Below are 19,033 nucleotides of genomic sequence, written 5' to 3' on the forward strand. Positions count from 1 at the left end.
TTACTTTACTCTTTTACAGGGTGAGATAAAAAATGCAAATATTGAAAAAAGAGCTCGGGGTAAAGCCATTGAAATTCCAAAAAGTGCAAGAACTTACACCGCAAAAGAAAGAAAATACACTCAAAAGAGCTAAAGAGTTGCTTCGCTTGGCCGAAAGTGGTGAACTGGCGAATTTGGATTTCTCCGATGAGAAAACATTCGTTGTCCAGCAGTTTGTAAACAAACAAAGTGATCGTGTTTACTTGCCAAAGAGGTCAGCTGGAAATGTGCACCTTCGGTTGACCACCATAACTCAAGCGCAGGCCATGATGATGATGTGGGCCGGCAGCCCACAGCCGATGGTCGCTCGGCGCTCGTATTAATCGACCGTGGCATCAGAAAAAATGCAGAATAATAACGCGAAAATATTCTGGAGGGTGTATTAAAGCCTTGGGCACTCAAACATTTTGGCCGCAGACCTTGGACATTCCAACAGGACTCGCATTCAGCACGTGCCACCCAAGAATGGTTGCAAAAAGAGGTTCCTCGCTTCATTTCCAGCGCATAGTGGTCACCAAAATCTCCGGATACCAATCAGTTGGACTGGAATATTTGCAAAGCAAAGTTGGCACTAAAAATACCAAGGTTTCGATCACCTCAAGCAAGAACTTCGCCGGGAATGGGCCAAAATACCGTAGAGCAACATTCGGACAGCGTGTGACGGCTTCATTATAGCCATATGACTGAGGGTATAAAAAAACGACACAGAAGACTCCTTTGTTGACTCGCTTGAGGGTTAACATTTTCTGCCAAAATAATCCTCGTATTTTTATTTGTAATATTGAAGACACTATATACCTTAAATGCACGGATTTCGAGAAATCTTTATCCGAAAATTTCCAAAAGGGCGAGGGAAAGGGTGGGGGACCTCTCTATTTTTTTTACCTTTCAATGTAAACTTTCGAAGCGCCGATACACATGTCTTCTTTTTTAGCTTTACTTTCATAATCTGCTGGATTTTCACCGTAATTATTGGTGGCGTATGAAGAGTGACATAACTCATACGTTCCATGGTCCCAAATTCTAACATCTTCATTATAGATTGAATATCTCCGAAGAAATTTATTTCAAATATATTATAGATCCGTTCCTCCTAATATCACCAAAGAAAATACCCCTCACTCACACTCAACATTTACGAGAAGTTTTTATTTCTCAAAAAAAGTATTTCGACAACAATTTCCATTTTGTATGTATGTATGTAGGTCTATACTATGTAGATAGGTAGGTAGGTAGGTACATGTAGGTAAATGTGCAGATATTCCCGAAAAAAAGTTTATCTACATGAGATAAATTCGTTATATAAATCAGATAATCTCAAGAATTACAAACAGCTAAGTTTTAATCAGCTAACCAAAAGAAATGGCGGACTTCTTCCTCATTCGATGGCCGGCAATGGGGTGGAGTTTTATCCGGGGCACCGGCTGAGGTCAGGGACATACGTAGATCACGCATAGCCTTCATGTTACGTTCTGTGGCCAAAGTCAGATCAATCATGGGACTGGGATAATGGACACCGATGAGGCATTCGGCTTTTTCTTGCTCCTCCAGGGGCATACGCCAGGGTTCATGGCTGGGAATGAGAATAATGTTAAATTCTTTTAAAATAATTTATGAATTTTCTACTCACATAAACAGTTGCGGAACCTTGGCCAATTCGGGTACATATTGTTTGATGTAGGTGCCCAAAGGATCCAAGCGTTTGGCCAGGGCCACGGGACAGGTGACCAACGATGAATCCAATAGACGTTCAAATGCCGATGAACTAACCCACATCCAATTTCCGGCACAAACCGACCAATCGGCATCCAGGAGATGTTTAAGGAAATACCTCAAACCATGTTCCCAGTTCTGCCAAAGACCTCCGCGTGTCAAAAATGTAGCCACCGTATTACGCAGGGTATGATGTAGCCAACCTTCGGCCAATAATTGACGCATGGCAGCATCAATTAACGGGAATCCCGTCTGACCCTCCGTCCAACGATTTAATTGCTCAATATTTGTGGGTGCCCAGGGAATGGTTAGGCAGATGGCATTACCCTCCATGCGATCATAGTAGGGATTATTGACCGACATCGTATAGAAATACTCCCGCCATATAAGTTGTCCGGTGATATGAGCCCCACCAAACATTTGCATTCCAAACCCCTCCGCCTGCAGTTGTACCGTTCGAAAGAGATCATGGACATCCCAATAGAATTTCCTGACCGATAGGCATCCGAAACGCAAATGGGCACTCATCGATTTCGGAGATTCGAGTATATTCGGACTAGCTTGATTGGGTAGATAGCGGCCACAGCGAAATGCATTCTCTTCGACATTGAGACGTTCGCGCAAGTGTAGTAGGGCTTGGGTCTCGCCACCAATCCATTTGGTTTTGGCCAAATAACTGAGTTTTTCGGGAAAAATTTTGAATTGTTCCGGCGTTGGAAACTGTGTCGGGGGGGTAATTTTGAAATCAATTTGAAATGGGTTTTATTCTATGCCCTACTTACCTCGAGAAATCCTCTTAGTTCCTTTATGAGATTCTCCTCGATTTGTATGAATTCCACATTTGTCCAGTCGGGATCATCTGCTGGTCTGGGTGGCAGACCAATAACCTGAACAGTGTGCTGTGCAGAGAAAGAAATTCAAAAGCTTTTCATATGCATCAGAAAAAGTCTGCGGAACCAGATTTTCGTCATGGAATCTTTAGTATTTTATTCGAACTTTTTTAAAATATTTTTCGATTTTTGTGGAACAATGAATACCCCTTGTTCTTATTCGAAAAAGCAAGGCAATGACTAAAGCCGGTAAAAATATTTTCTACGTTTTAAAATTTAAGCAATTAAAATGGCGCCCAACGGTTTTTAATTTACTGCATCAGTTGATTTACAATTTCACCGGATGTAATCAACATTACACGAATCACAACACTTACCAAAAACATTTGATATGTCAACGGTGGTATACCACCATTGGTATCGATAACCGTCTGTGGATCCCATAACGTATGCGAGATTTTCTCCACGGCTTCTATACCCAAGTCGTGACAAAGTGCCTTCACTGAATTATCTCTCTCATTCCAAATGGGCTCACAATCCTGTTCAAAACACAGCTTGTGAACACGGAATTTTTCATGCAGGCTACGAAATATTTGCACTGGATTTCCTTGAAAGAGATAGAGGCGGCCACCATTGCCGCCGCTAATGGCACGAAATTGATCATCGAGATCTTTGAGGGAGTCCAAGAGAAACTTGAAACGATTGTAGCCCACACATTTGGTGCCTATAAAAGAGAGGAAAATAATTAACACCACTCGCTTTGAAATACTTATGTAATGCTATTGGGTGTAAATGGCGCCCAAGATTAAAAGCAACAATGATAGTTATTTCCAGTGTGGAACTAAGAGGCATAAAAGTTCTTATGGAAAAATCATGACTTTTAAAGGGTGTTTTTTGATAGCTAAAGGAAAGTATCAAAAAAAAAAAAAAAAATAGAAACCTAAAATTCGGAAAAATTCATGAAATTTTAAATTAAACTTGGACCGATATATTCAATTCTTTCCTACTGTTTCCGGGAGCAGAAACCAATCTACAGCAAATCCGGTTTGAAAATGTGTCTAAAATACCTTATATCTAGCGGTACAGTTATGTTGGGGGCTATGCCAAAAAAACGCGGATCAAAGACACATTTGAGTGAAATGTTATTCACCTACTTGATTCCGTTTATGAGTTAGAGTGATTTCCACAGACGAACGACTTAGTATTTTATGCTGATCAAAAATACGCTCTGGGGGGCTTAAAATTCTTATTTCGAGGCGTTACAAATGGAATGACAAAATTTAAATACCGCTGGGTATAAAAACAATTCGCCATGTACATATGTGGCAGTTAACTACAACTTGAATTTTGGACAATTTTTCTGGTGTAAATGCCATGACAATATTCAAAATGGAGAATTATTAGAAAAATGGAGAATTAGAGAAAACAATTCTCAGTTGTATCAAATTCCTAATTATGATTCTCTGGATATTATAAAAGACGTGGGTGGCGAAAAAGGGGTCATGTACCCTTCGAAATTTTAAATTTTTAGATTTTTGTAGAGAATTTTGCTTGAAAATCTCACTTTTTGCCGGGTGGGCACACCAACCTCTACGAAATGTTTTCATCTATCGAAAAGTCTCAGAGAAGACGCCTCATATTTGAGTGTCCTTCTCTAACTAGTTGACGACAGAATTTACAACAATTACACCTTGTGACAAAATTAAAAATGTTCAATAATTACGAGGAAATCCGGCAGATTCTGAAAGTAAAGCAACAAGAAAAAAAAAAGAAGACACGTGTATCGGCATTTTGAAAGTTTACATCGCAAAGTAACCCAAAGTTCCTATCTCTGGCACACTTTTGGAAATTTTCAGATTAAGATTTCTCGGAATCTGCGCATCTTACGTACAAGTGTCTCCTGCAATATAGCAAATAAAAATATGAGGAATATTTTGTTTGAAAGCTTTAACCTTCAATTTAGTGTTTTTGGGCCTTTTTTAATTTGGTTAAAACGTATTTTTAAAGGAATCGTAGCATTCGAAATATTCTTCAAAAGTATTTGTCGTAAAATTCTATTATAGGTCCTAGAACACGTCAAAAGTCTAAACCTTACCTAAACGCCAGGAATTCATACATATTAAAAGTACATTTTAGGGTAAAAGCCACACTTTCCGTGAGTTCGTGCAAAACTCTCCAACAAAACATTATTTTCGAAGGATGACGTCAAAGACAAAATAATCTTCATCAAATTACACTATAAGTTACCAAAGAAAAGAAATCTCTATTTCCACAGCATATCAAAAATTTTTGCAAAAAAAAAAAAAATAAATAAATAAATAAATAAATTTTTCTTCGGAAATATTCCCTAATTTTTTTGATAATTTTTTCTTCGGACTTTTCTTTGAACTGACGCCTGAAAGTAACATAAAATTTCGATCTAGGCAAAAGATGTCAAAGGAAGAAATATTTTACACAAAATTTCATTACAAATCTCAGAATAAATAATTTATCTAGGTACAATAGTTTTAAAAAAAACAAGTCAAAAAGCAGTAAGTTCGGCCGGGCCGAACTTTTAATACCCTCCACCATTTGCAACGAATTTGGAAATTTTTAAGAAATAAAATCCTGAAAAAATTCTGTTAAAATTTTATAAATACCGAATATAGCCGTTATATTGGGGTCTATACGACGTGGACATACATAGGCATTGTTTGTCATAAGCCATTACCATATTCAAATTCGAAACTTGAAATAAACGGTTAATAATGTAGCTCAAATCATCAAAATATCGTATATAAGGAGGTGCCGTTAAATTGGAGCTGTGCGAAGACCTGGACCAGTAAGACAATTTTCTGTCACAGGCTGTAGCATCTATTATGAACTTCAAATACCACATCTCAAACAACTTCGGTGGGTATTGTACCTAAAATCAATTCTCCACAAATTTTCTAATAAATTTCTAAATTTCTAAGTGGACTTCGTAGTACTCGTTAGTAGATCGAAACCACAAAGAAGTTTCGGGATCTTAGGCAAAGTTGTTAAAGCTTTATATAAATTTAACTACATGCAAAGGAACTCCTATAGTTTGAGATAAATATTTAGAAATTATTTTGATTACATCCAGAATCATTGGTACAGAAAATGGTCTACTTTTTGGAATAGCCACCAGTAAGGATAACTCGGAATTCAAATATTTTTTACATTTTAGCCATATATCTCATTAAATTTTTGACAACTTTTGGCAATCTACGCTATATTCCCTGATATTAGCTATTGCGACGGTCTTGACCATATTTTCAACGATTTGGTTGAAAATTAGTATTTTTCAAAGAATTAGATATGATATGAAACTTGACGTAAACATTTTTTATGTGTTTATTTCTCTTTCGAGGCGAGCTTAATGATCTGAAATTTGCCGTGAAAAGGAAAGCAAGATAGACACTATCACACATTTACCATTACGCTACGCGTTTCGCCGTTGGTTAAGCTGCTCATCAGGAATATTTGGTGTGAATGATGGCTTACAAGGGCCGTTCTCTGGAAGGTAGTATTTTTTTTCGAACTTATTGCGATTAAGCAAATGCGAATTATACACCAGAGACCCTCCAAGTTCGACTCAAGTTCTATTAGCAAATCTTTTTCACAGCAAATGTTTGTTTTTGCAGTGATTTTTTTATACCAAATATATATAGAGTGCATGATATCACTTCGAAAAGTATTATATTAAAAATATATATCGGAATGGAAAAGTAAGTCCCGAAATTAATTCCATTTGGACTGATGTTAGACATTATTTGCACAATCAACCTTAAATCGGGAGCTATATCCAGATCTTAACCGATTTCGATAAAATTCTCAAAGGTATTTCCGAGCTCGCTAAGGTTTCTGCTGCCAAATATCATTTTTGTCGACTGCATATTACGAATGTGAGGGACTTAAAGACCAAATCGGATGAAACATATAGGTGGGAGCTAAAGCTACATCTGAACCGATTTTCACCAAATTTTATGTACTTGAATTCGATCGGATGAGCCAAAATTCAGGTTATTCGGACTGATATTGATTATTTGGTGCACAATTAATCCAAAATCGGTTGAACATATGCATATGTTTGAACCGATCTTAATACAATTTGGCAGAAGTATTTCTGGGCTTTATCTGATATCTGATACCAAACATCATTTTCGTGGAGTATATATTACGAATGTGAGGGACTTAAATACCAAATCGGATGAAACATAGATATGGGAGCTAAAGCTACATCTGAATCGAAGTTCACCTAATTTTATGTACTTGCTTCTAGACTGAATTCTGTCGGATGTATCAAAATTCAGGTCACTTGGACTGATATTTGACATTTGGTGCACAATAACCCCACAATCGGTTGAAGATATATGTGGGAACTATGTCTAAATTTCAGCCGATCCTCACCAATTTCAATAGGGCCAAACAAATATTGTTTGGAAAATTTCATCTCAATCGGATTATAAACGCGACCTGTATTTTGTTCACAAAAATACATGGACCGACGGACGGACTGACTGACATGCATAAATCGACTCAAAAAGTGATTATATGAAGATCCTCAAAAGTAAGTATGGGTCTATCTTGCCTCCTTCTCCATGTTACAAACAAATGCACAAAGATATAATACCCTGACCATTATGAGGTGTAGGGTATAAAAATTTGGTGAATGAGACTTTTTTGCAATAATGGATATTTTGGACATATATTTCCTGAATTTTAAATGCCTAGTTCTTTCTTCCTCAGAAACAATATATAAGTTCGAATACCTAGTCTCAACAAAATGCATATCTTTCCCTAATTGTGGAGATTACCAAAAATTCGACCCCGTCGTAATTAGATTTTTACTTGCTTAGATTCCTTTCCGCCAATTTAGTGACAGTTTTTATACCCTCCACCATAGGATGGAGGGTATATTAAGTTTTAATCCGTTTGTAACACATCGAAATATACATTTTAGACGCCGCAAAGTATATGTATTCTTGATCAGCATAAAATTCTATGTCGATTTAGCGATATCCCTCCCTCTGTCCGTCTTTGGAAATTTCACTAGCTTCCGAACGAATGAAAGTAGATTGATAAAATTTTATTCAAATGTGTGTTATGTCTGCAGGACTTTTGGCATTGAAAATGGGCTATATACTATGGGACTATAGCCTGAGCAGAACATTTTCTGTAAAGGTCCACGTCTTCGTATAGCCTCCATATAACGGTACCTCCCGATATTCGGTATTTTGATGATTTTAGCGACACTATTCACCAGAATTGTTTCAAATTTAGTATTTGAAGTTCGTAATGAATACTACAGTCTATGACAGAAAATTCTCTGTGCAGGTCCACGTCTTCGTATATCCCCCATATAACGGTACCTCCCGATATTCGGTATTTTGATGATTTTAGCGATATTATTCACCGGAATTCTTTCAAATTTGGTATTTGATGTTCGTAATGGATACTACAGCCTAAGCCAGAAAATTCTCTGTGCAGGTCCACGTCTTCGTATAGTCCCTTATATAACGGTACCTCCCGATAATCGGTATTTTGATGATTTCAGCGACATTATTCACCGGAATTGTTTCAAGTTTGGTATATGAAGTTCGCAATGGATACTACAGCCTAAGACAGAAAATATATAATATATAAGACAGAAAATATATAACGGTAAAACGGTACCTCCCGATATTCGGTATTTTGATCATTTTATCTACATTATTACCAATTTTGTTGAATATTGTAATGCCTTATGACAAAAGTTGCCTATGCAGGTCCACGACGTCGTGTAGACCCTAATATAACGGCTACATTCGGTATTTTTAAGATTTTAACAGAATTTTTAATGGATTTTATTGTTTTTGAGAATTGTCAAAGTCGTTCCAAATGGTGGAGGGCATTCAAAGTTCGGTCCGGCCGAACTTACAACTTTTTTACTTCATTGTCATAGGTTGTAGTACCCATTAAGATCTTTCAATACGAAATTTGAAACAATTTCGGTTTATAATGTATCTGAACTCATCAAAACACCGAATGTCGAGGCATCGTTTTATGGGGGCTACACGAAGACGTGGATCATTATTCGCAATTTTTTGTCATAGTTTGTATTACCCATTAAGATCTTCAAATACATGATTGGATTATTTAAAACTGTTCCGGAGATGTAACGAAATTATCGATTTTTTTAAAAAAAATCCCAAAAGTTCAAAAACGCACCATATTGGTAGTCCACAAAATTTATGTTCATTTATCAAATTTAGAAAAACTTTGGACATACCCAAAGGAGAAAATATCTAGCCTCGGCTCGTTCGGGAACAAAGACCCAAATCTCTGGATCTCAAGAAAGATAATAACAAATATTTAGCATTTTGGAATGTTTAAGGTGTCAGCAATCATTTGGCATAAATTTTGTGTACTCCAAATATTGGACCTTTTTCGACTTTTGAGAGATTTTTTAAAAAATCCGGGTCCAAAAAATCAATAATTTTGATATAACTCCGGAATTGTTTCATATAACCCCATCAAGTGACCACTTGTTTGATAGGTAGCTTTTAAATGATACCTACACCGATATGCCATATCGGTATAGTTGGTCTAACCCGGGTCTTGGACCCGAACTTTTGGGTCAAATATCCGGGTCCGTTCTCCAAGAAAAAAAAATACTCTCTCGGAATTAGGATACAAATACCTACATCTAGTAACAATAAAAAAATCCGAGAGCTTTTACTAAACTAGAGTTAAGCCTAGAAGCCTATTTACAGTGGAGAATATCAAAAGTTCTACCCCGTCGATCTGAGCTGATTTTTTTGCTTATTTATATTTCATTCAGCTGTTTAAGTGACAATTTTTCTATTTACCGTATTTATATGGCGCTTAAAAATCACTTACGTATATTGACAACACTGTTCACACTCACAACTTGTCAAATGCTCTCTCTCACACACTCACACACATCGTTTAACACCTACCCGCACTTTCGCCATCAAATATGAAGACCGGCAACAGTTTAATGCCTCTGTTTTTATCCGATATAGCTTCTAGCAAAGCGGGATTATCGTGCAAACGCAGGCCATGGCGGAACCAATGGATATTCACAGACATGCCCGTGTTCCAGTAGATCAACCAATCAATAAAAAACAATTAAAAATTCTAATTAAGTTTAATGTTTTTAATTGTTTTGCCTTCTTTGCTGTTTGTTGATAGGTATTTTGTTTGCTTTGCCACTTGCGAATAGTTGGAGAAAATAAAAGTAAGAACTATTTTTTTCTCTTCCACTTGTCGACTAGAACTTGAGACGATTTGCCGTTGTCCGACTGGCCGCGATAACTGACGCTTGGCAAATGCACTCTCAGTTCGACTGGAAACGTTTGGGTAAACTATTTAATGCTTTGCTTCTGTTTTGTTCTCAACTAAACTACACCAACAACAACAATGTCATAACTATTTGCAGTTGTTGTTGGAGTTACACGTATAGCTAGCTGAGGGTGTTTAAAGGGGAGAGGGGTTTCCTAGTTTGCAAAAATGCATTGTGTGTGTAGGCAGACAACCCCTTGACTTCCTACCCAAGCGTGTGGCCTCCTCCCCTGAAGGGTTGAACAAAGCTTGTTTCGCATAGTTTGCTATTGTATCGAACTGTCAGTGGATAGTTTTCTATTGTTTCATTTACCACTTGTTGTGAGACGTCGGTTAGGGTTTCTGTTGTGCGGTGTCTGTTTCAGAGATTTTTTGATTGGAATTTCTGTAGGTTTGGAATATTGTAACAATTTGTTTTAATATATTTAAATAAACATGTGTGCATGTGGGAATATTGAAATGTTTGTTTCTGACACCGGCATTTGATTGATATGTTTGATAGATTTTTGACGCATGTTCGGAATTATTTAGAAAAATCACTACGGGGGATAGTTTGAGGCTCTTACTTTAAAATATTTGAAATATCCCTTACTGTCTGTTAGTGAAAAGGATATAATTACACTGTACAACAAACTTAACCTCAAAGTGGTGAAAAACTCAGTTTGGAATTGAAAATTCGTATTGCAGGCGTTAAAAAATTATAACGACCTATAGGCTATGAGATGTATACAGTAGGGTAATGTATGTCTGACTTGAGGTCACACGGTCGCCATAGTGGGATTTTTGAGGCAATAAATCATACTCATCAGGTAAACCTTCGAAATATTATTATCACACTTAAATCGAGTTCCGAGACGGGCAATATTGGCCCACTACTTTTGGTACCTCCCCCACAAAAGATAAATATTTTCAAAAAAAAAAAAATAAATAAATAAATAATAATTTACCTCATAAAAATGGAAAGGATCATTCGATTTTGTGCAAACTTTTCAAATTCCAATATTCAATAAGGGTTAAAATTTTTTGAATAATTATAACTATAAAAAAATGTCAAGTAAGAGTCCGATTGCCTTTAAACTTCGCACATCTCAACATTTCAAGCAACACCACATCTGGTGTGAAGACGGAATATACAAGGTGAAATGCAAAAACTGCAACTAACATCAGACTGCTATAATTTCTAAGCTACTCGTCCGACAGCTGTTAAAATTACTCCAGAGACTGCTCATTATATTGTCTACAAGCGTACAAAAGGATTTTGGTGAGAATTTTCAGAAAAAAAGTTATTTGTGATGGAATTCAAGCGTGATCATGTGTGATTTCTTTATATTTGGCTGGAAAACCACAAGTGCCTATCGTTAGAGCACTCCAGCTCTCGTATCATCGCTCGTTACCGATATACTGAATGCGTAGCCCGACGTCAAGGAAGTAGACGGAAGACAGAAGAAACAGCAACATCAGCAGAAATGGTTCGAAAAGTAAAGAAGCGACTTGATCGAAACCCTCCTCGTAGTGGCCGAAAAATGCCTCGTGAGCTGAACATATCGCAATATTCCATTCGGCAAATATTGAAAAATGAGCTCGGGGTAAAGCCATTGAAATTCCAAGAAGTGCAAGAACTTACACTGCAACGGAAAGAAAATAGACTCAAAAGAGCTAAAGAGTTGCTTCGCTTGGCCGAAAGTGGTGAACTGCCGAATTTGGTTTTCTCCGATGAGAAAACATTCGACGGGAATGGGCCAAAATACTGCGAGCAACATTTGAGAAGCGTGTGACGGTTTTATTTGCCATTTGAAGGCCATAATTTGTGCCAAAGGTGACCAATTCGAACAAATCTTAACTAATTTTAAAATTTAAAGAGACTATAAAGGTCGAGAGGTGCTGGAGACTCTTTAGACTATGATTCTTATGACTACAATAGGCCCGTCAAAAATTGGTAAGCACATTTGTAGCATTCTGCATTACTAGTAATGACAACAGAGGGTATTCTCTGCATTTCCAGTAAGTTAAAAAAGAATGGCTTAGTGTGAGCACACTAAATAGAGAGTAGGGGCGCACAGGGTAGCACGCCCAACAACAAAATTTATGGTAGCGGGTTCGAATCTTTGGGACAACAAAGAAGTGACAAATAAAAAACCGAACCGAAAACCGGCCGGGCCGAACTTTGAATGTCCTCCACCATCTGGAACGAATTTGGCAATTTTCAAAAAAATAAAATCCCTTAAAATTCTGTTCAAATTTTAAAAATACCGAATGTAGCCGTATATTAGGGTCTACACGACGACGTGGACATAGGCAACTTTTGTCATAAGCTATTACAATTTTTAAATGCGAAACTTGAAAAAAAATATGTTTATAATGTAGCTAAAATACCGAATATAGGGAGGTACTATGGGTGTTATAAAACGTGAAATAATTCCGGTGTATAATGTCGCTAAAATCATCAAAATACCGAATATGGTGAGGTACCGTTATATGGGGTCTATACGAAGGCGTGGACCTGCACGGACAATTTTCTGTCATAGGCTGTAGCATCCATTTCGAACTTCAAATAGCAAATTTGAAACAATTCCGATGAATATTGTCGCTAAAATCATCAAAATACCGAAAAAAGGGAGGTACCATTATATGGCGGCTATACCGAAACGTGGACCTACATCACCCATTTTCAATACCAAAAGTCCTGCAGACATAATACACATTTGAGTACAATTTTATCATTCTACTTCAATTCGTTCGGAAGCTAGAGTGGTTTTCACACACGGACAGACGAATAGACGGACGGATATTGATAAATCATTAGACATAGAATTTTATGCTGATCAAGAATATATATATCATTGTGGGGTCTAAAATATATATTTTGAGGTGTTACAAACGGAATGACAAACTTAATATACCCTCCATACTATGGTGGAGGCCATTAAAAATTGTTTAACTTTCGAGATATGGAAATAGTTTTGAAAATGTGTACTGAATTGTACTATATTTGGTATTGAGTGAATCTATAGAGATGGAATTCCGAAACTTCATATTAAGGTATCTTTCTTGGTATCTGGTGTTGAGATATGAAGGTAGTTTTGGAAACATGTACTATAGTTGTACTAAATGGTACTATATTTGGCAACGGATGAGCAGAAATCCTGAAATTTGATATTAACATTACTATTGGTATCTTAGGTTGAGATATGGAGATTGTTTTGAAAATGTGTAAAATAATAGTTCGAAAATTACTACATTTGGTGTTGGTGAAGGGATCTGTCGGTATGTGGGGTTAAAATATAGATTGGGGTTGGATATGTGTTGTAAAATAGTACAAAAAGTGTCAAGTGGTACAAAATTGGGTAGAAATGGATATGCAGACTAAATGTTACTAAATTGCTATTAAGATCACTGTTGGTTTCTCGGGTTTGAATATGGAGACATTGAAATAGTTTTGGACAGACAGTTATATGTGGATCCATTTTGTAATGGTTTTACTAATATCCTCGGTCAACTTCAAAATTAAAGATTTTTGAAAATTAAAATAATTTGAAGAGAACCATATGCTTTTTTTGGATTTTATGATCGTTCAGGTTATTCAAAATTTCGACCATCTCTATAACAGATATTGTGTTTTGTGGAAATATTGAGATGTGCCAAGTCTGAATGGAATCGGATGTTAATTTCGTGTTTTATGAATTTAAAATGGTGACCCTTTGTGGAGGTACCAGAAGGAGTGGACCTATACATCCTATCTTCACACCAGACCTTAGGTTAATAAAAATAAGTCGGATTATCCTTCCTCTTTCTCTGCAGTAAAATATTTTTTTTGAAAATTTCGTGGGGGAGGTACCAGAAGTAGTAGATTAATATTGCCCATATCCGAACTCGATCTAAGTATGACAATAATATTACAATGTACCAAGATTGGACTAATTCGAATACTCCCTTCGGCAGTTATCGTGCGCCCCAGCCAGACAGTCAAACAGACGGAACGGACGGACTTCGCTCAAAGTGTCGACTCAAAATGTCCTGAAATAAAGTTGGTTCAAAGAGACCTAGGCTCCAAAACCGTTATTTCGTTTGGCCGTATCAAATGATCTACACCCCCTCTAGCCACATGGCTGGGTGTGAAAATTGCGTACGGATTTTGGAGGAAGCGTATTGCTACGTATGTAAAATTGTTGCATATAGGACATATATTGGAAAGCCAATTTACCCGAAACGAGTCACTGTTTGACGCCGATTTTGTTACAGAGGCATAAGTGGGCAGTTTTTCTTCGACAAAGGAGGAAGTAGTGGCCGTTACGTTACCAGGCCATGCTGAACAAATTTTTGTTCACAAAAATAAAAGAGGATGTATTGGCCATATTTGCTTTCTAGGATACTGCATGGCCAGCCGAGGCCGCTATTTAAATAATTGTATACCCTCCACCATAGTATGTAGGGTATATTAAGTTTGATCAGCATATTATTCTATGTCGATTTAGCGATGTCTGTCCGTCTGTGGAAATCACTCTAGCTTCCGAACGAAATGAAGTAGGTTGATAAAATTGTACTCAAATGTGAATTATGTTTGCAGGACTTTTGGCATTGGGTAATGGGTCATGTAGGTCAACGTTTTGGTAAAGCCCCCATTTAATGGTATCTCCCTTTTATCAGTATTTTGGTGACTTAAATGTTTCAAATTTAGTATTTGAATTTCGTAATGGATACTACAGCCTATGACAGAAAATTGTCTGTGCAAGTCTGTCTTCGTATAGCCCCTATATACCGGTACCTACCGATATTCGGTATTTGGATGATTTTAGCGATATTATTCACCGGAAATGTTTCAAATTACGTATTTGAAGTTCGTAATGAAACTACAGTCTGTGACAGAAAATTGTCTATGCAGGTGCAGGTCTTCGTATACGCCCCATATATCAGTATATATTCGATATATTGGATATTTTGACGATTTTAGGTACAATACTCACCGAAATTGTTTGAGATGTCGTATTTGAAGTTCGCAATGGATGCTACAGCCTGTGACAGAAAATTGTGATTGCAGGTCCAGGTCTTCGTATAGCTCCGCTATAACGGTACCTTCCTATGTACGGAATTTTGATGATTTTACCTACATTATTCACCGTTTATTTCATGTTTCGAATTTGAATATGTAAGCTCACGTCGTATAGACCCCAATATATGACTATATTCGGTATTTTTATAATTTTAACAGAATTTTTAACGGATTTTATTTTTTGAAAATTTTCAAATTTGTTCCAAATGATGGAGGATATTCAAAGTACGGCCCGGCCGAACTTACTGCTTTTTAACTTGTTTTTCTTAATTTACCTGAAGGGATATAGAGCAGTTCTTTTTATGGCAACTGTGAATCTTGTTATTCTAAGATTTTGAAGTATTCAGTAATTTGTTCGGCTTTCACTTATTCCTTACTGACATTTTGCGTGTTATAACCTAGACCTCCCCATTACAGCCCAGTCGAACTTAACCCTTTTTTACGTGTTATATTGTAGACCTCACACACTTCGTTTGCTTACCAGCTGTCTAAGTCTTCCCGATATTTATTTCAATGACCATATAATACCAGGATTCCCTTTATGATGTTACTTAACACGGGCGACAAGAAACCCTAGTAGTTCTCTTTATTACCTTTTCCACGTAACCTTAACCCAGGAACTAAATGAAAAGAAATCACATCTCATTCGCACTAAGACTCCTTTTCAATTTCCCTGCCATTTACACAAGGATAAGCAATTTAACTGAAAACTTATCCCAACTACGCATACATGCACACCCTCACCCAACACACACACACACACGAATCATCCAAGTATATCAATAATATGGAGCGGTAACAGGATGTCGTACAAGTCAATTGCGATTTTATAACTTTTTCAAATCTTTGCCATTTGTCTCTCCCGCTAACGCCCCACCCCACCCTCCGATTTTACTCAATCATCTTCAAATTGAAATTCTTTGACAAAATTCTTGTTACGGCTGACGTTAAATGTGATATGACGGCAAACGATAACGACAGCAGCAGCAGCAACAACAACTCCAACACCAATAGTTCAGAAAGATTCAAGAAACTGAATTTTGTTGTTCTTGTTACAGTTGTTGTAGTTATGACGCCAATTGACGTGCCAATCCAAAGCTCCTCGAAAAGCAAAGAACTCTTCAGCCAGCAACGGGAAGTAAAAGAAACCTTAACAATGTCAATAACATATAGACGAACTCACACACACACACACACGTCGCTCGCACTACTAATACAAGTGAAGTGTTTAAGTGCAATCATAGTTTGTGTGTGGAAGTGTTAGGGTGTCAGGGAGTACATGTTGGGGAGGGGAACTACAATTTGAAATCACGTGCAAAATATTTCCATTTAAATGATGTCTCAACACAGCGTCTTCATCAACAGGATTTCAAGAGAATTGATTTAGAGTCTTGTGCGTGTGTGAGTGGATATTAGTGTGAATCGGAGGAGGAATTCTTATTAGAGGCATACAGAACTATCACTTCTTGTTCCATATTAAGGAAGGTCTTTCTCCACAGAGGAGAAGAAGTCCGTATAAGACTCTCCCAGAGAGGAGAAGAATGTGGTATAGGCCTTCTTCCTCTCTTCTCCCATAGAGGAGAAGAAGAAGAAGGACTTCTTCTTCCTCTCTTCTCCCATAGAGGAGGAGAAGAAGAAGGACTTCTTCTTCGTCTCTTCCCCCATAGGGGAGATAAAGAAGGACTTCTTCTTCGTCTCTTCCCCCATAGTGGAGAAGAAGAAGGATAATTTTCTCTCTTCTTCCATAGAGTAAAAGAAGAAGGACTTCTTCCTCTCTTCTCCCATAGAGAAGAAGAAGAAGAAGAAGGACTTCTTCTTCCTCTCTTCTCCCATAGAGGAGAAGAAGAAGAAGGACTTCTTCTTCCTCTCTTCTCCCATAGAGGAGAAGAAGAAGGACTTCCTCTTCCTCTCTTCTCCCATAGAGGAGAAGAAGAAGAAGAAGGACTTCCTCTTCCTCTCTTCTCCCATCGAGGAGAAAAAGAAGGACTTCTTCCTCTGTTCTCCCATAGAGGAGCAAAAGAAGAAGAACTTCTTCTTCCTCTCCTCTCCCATAGAGGAGCAGAAGAAGAAGGACTTCTTCTTCCTCTCCTCTCCCATAGAGGAGCAGAAGAAGAAGGACTTCTTCTTCCTCTCTTCTCCCATTGAGGAGCAGAAGAAGAAGGACTTCTTCTTCCTCTCTTCTCCCATTGAGGAGCAGAAGAAGAAGGACTTCTTCTTCCTCTCTTCTAACATAGAGGAGCAGAAGAAGAAGAAGGACTTCTTCTACCTCTCTTCTCCCATAGAGGAACAGAAGAAGAAGAAGGACTTCTTCTTCCTCTCTTCTAACATAGAGGAGCAGAAGAAGAAGAAGGACTTCTTCTACCTCTCTTCTCCCATAGAGGAGCAGAAGAAGAAGAAGGACTTCTTCTTCCTCTCTTCTCCCATAGAGGAGAAGAAGAAGAACTTCTTCTTCCTCTCTTCTTCCATTGAGGAGAAGAAGAAGAAGGACTTCTTCCTCTCTTCTTCCTTAGAGGAGGAGAAGAAGAAGGACTTCTTCTTCGTCTCTCCTCCCATAGGAGAGAAGAAGAAGGACTTCTTCTTCCTCTCATCTCCCATAGGGGAGAAGAAGAAGGACTTCTTCTTCCTCTCATCTCCCATAGGGGAGATAAAGAAGGACTTCTTCTTCGTCTCTTCCCCCATAGTGGAGAAGAAGAAGGATAATTTTCTCTCTTCTTCCATAGAGTAAAAGAAGAAGGACTTCTTCCTCTCTTCTCCCATAGAGAAGAAGAAGAAGAAGGACTTCTTCTTCCTCTCTTCTCCCATAGAGGAGAAGAAGAAGAAGGACTTCTTCTTCCTCTCTTCTCCCACAGAGGAGAAGAAGAAGAAGGACTTCTTCTTCCTCTCTTCTCCCATAGAGGAACAGAAGAAGAAGAAGGACTTCTTCTTCCTCTCTTCTCCCATAGAGGAGAAGAAGAAGAAGGACTTCTTCTTCCTCTCTTCTCCCACAGAGGAGAAGAAGAAGAAGGACTTCTTCTTCCTCTCTTCTCCCATAGAGGAGAAGAAGAAGAAGAACTTCTTCTTCCTCTCTTCTCCCATAGAGGAGAAGAAGAAGAAGGACTTCTTCTTCCTCTCTTCTCCCATAGAGGAGAAGAAGAAGAAGGACTTCTTCTTCCTCTCTTCTCCCATAGAGGAGAAGAAGAAGAAGGACTTCTTCTTCCTCTCTTCTCCCATAGAGGAGAAGAAGAAGAAGGACTTCTTCTTCCTCTCTTCTCCCATAGAGGAGAAGAAGAAGAAGGACTTCTTCTTCCTCTCTTCTCCCATAGATGAGAAGAAGAAGAAGGACTTCTTCTTCCTCTCTTCTCCCATAGAGGAGAAGAAGAAGAAGAACTTCTTCTTCCTCTCTTCTCCCAGATAGGAGAAGAAGAAGAAGCACTTCTTCCTCTCTTCTCCCGTAGAGGAGAAGAATAAGAAGGACTTCTTCCTCTCTTCCCCTATATTCCTTCATATTCTTGTTTTGCCCCCACTTCTCGTTCCATCCTATTACTCACACTTCCCATTTATTGTTGTTAAGTTTTGTTTTTTTGTTCTTGTTTTCTAAATTTCTACTTCTCAAAAGGGGCGGAAGGTTGCTCGAATGGAGAGGCGATGAAAACTTTTCTGCTCAACTTAAAACGTGAGGTTTCATAAACATTTATGAGTTTCGCAGCAGCAGCTCTGAAGAACATAGTTTGAAGTTCATTACCAAAGGATTACACGTTTATAAAAGGACCACGTAACAAGCTATTGCGCATTTCAATGCAGGCGTGTTTTCAACATTTTCATTACAATGCCAGTGAAGATGAATCTCTTTGAAGGATGTGTGTTCGCAGAGGAGAACTACGAAGGGGAGTTGGTAAATATTTCTAATGCTTATTTGTTGTTGCTGGGTGTTTTTGTTTGTTTCAATCTAAAGGGTGTTTTGCGTAGTTTTCTAAGTAGAGGAGGGTGTCAGAAAAAATGGGAGTCATGTAAGAGCTTAGATGAGGTTATTATGACATTTATTTACATCCTTTCATAAATCTGTTGGGGAATTATC

General features: G+C 37.9%; 1 protein-coding gene across 1 annotated transcript; it reads right to left on the reverse strand.

Moving 5' to 3' along the window:
- Positions 1-1,161: 1,161 nt before the first annotated feature.
- Positions 1,162-9,925, reverse strand: LOC101889464 (cryptochrome-1). The gene is made up of 5 exons (XM_005178150.4): positions 9,548-9,925; positions 2,960-3,306; positions 2,535-2,651; positions 1,670-2,472; positions 1,162-1,612 (listed from the first exon to the last, which is right to left on the reverse strand). The coding sequence occupies exons 1-5, from the start codon at positions 9,678-9,680 to the stop codon at positions 1,381-1,383; spliced, it is 1,632 nt and encodes a 543-aa protein (XP_005178207.1). The 5' UTR covers positions 9,681-9,925; the 3' UTR covers positions 1,162-1,380.
- Between the last annotated feature and the right edge of the window lie 9,108 nt (positions 9,926-19,033).

This window comes from Musca domestica, unplaced genomic scaffold, assembly GCF_030504385.1.
Source record: "Musca domestica strain aabys unplaced genomic scaffold, Musca_domestica.polishedcontigs.V.1.1 39, whole genome shotgun sequence".
Lineage (NCBI taxonomy): Eukaryota > Metazoa > Arthropoda > Insecta > Diptera > Muscidae > Musca > Musca domestica.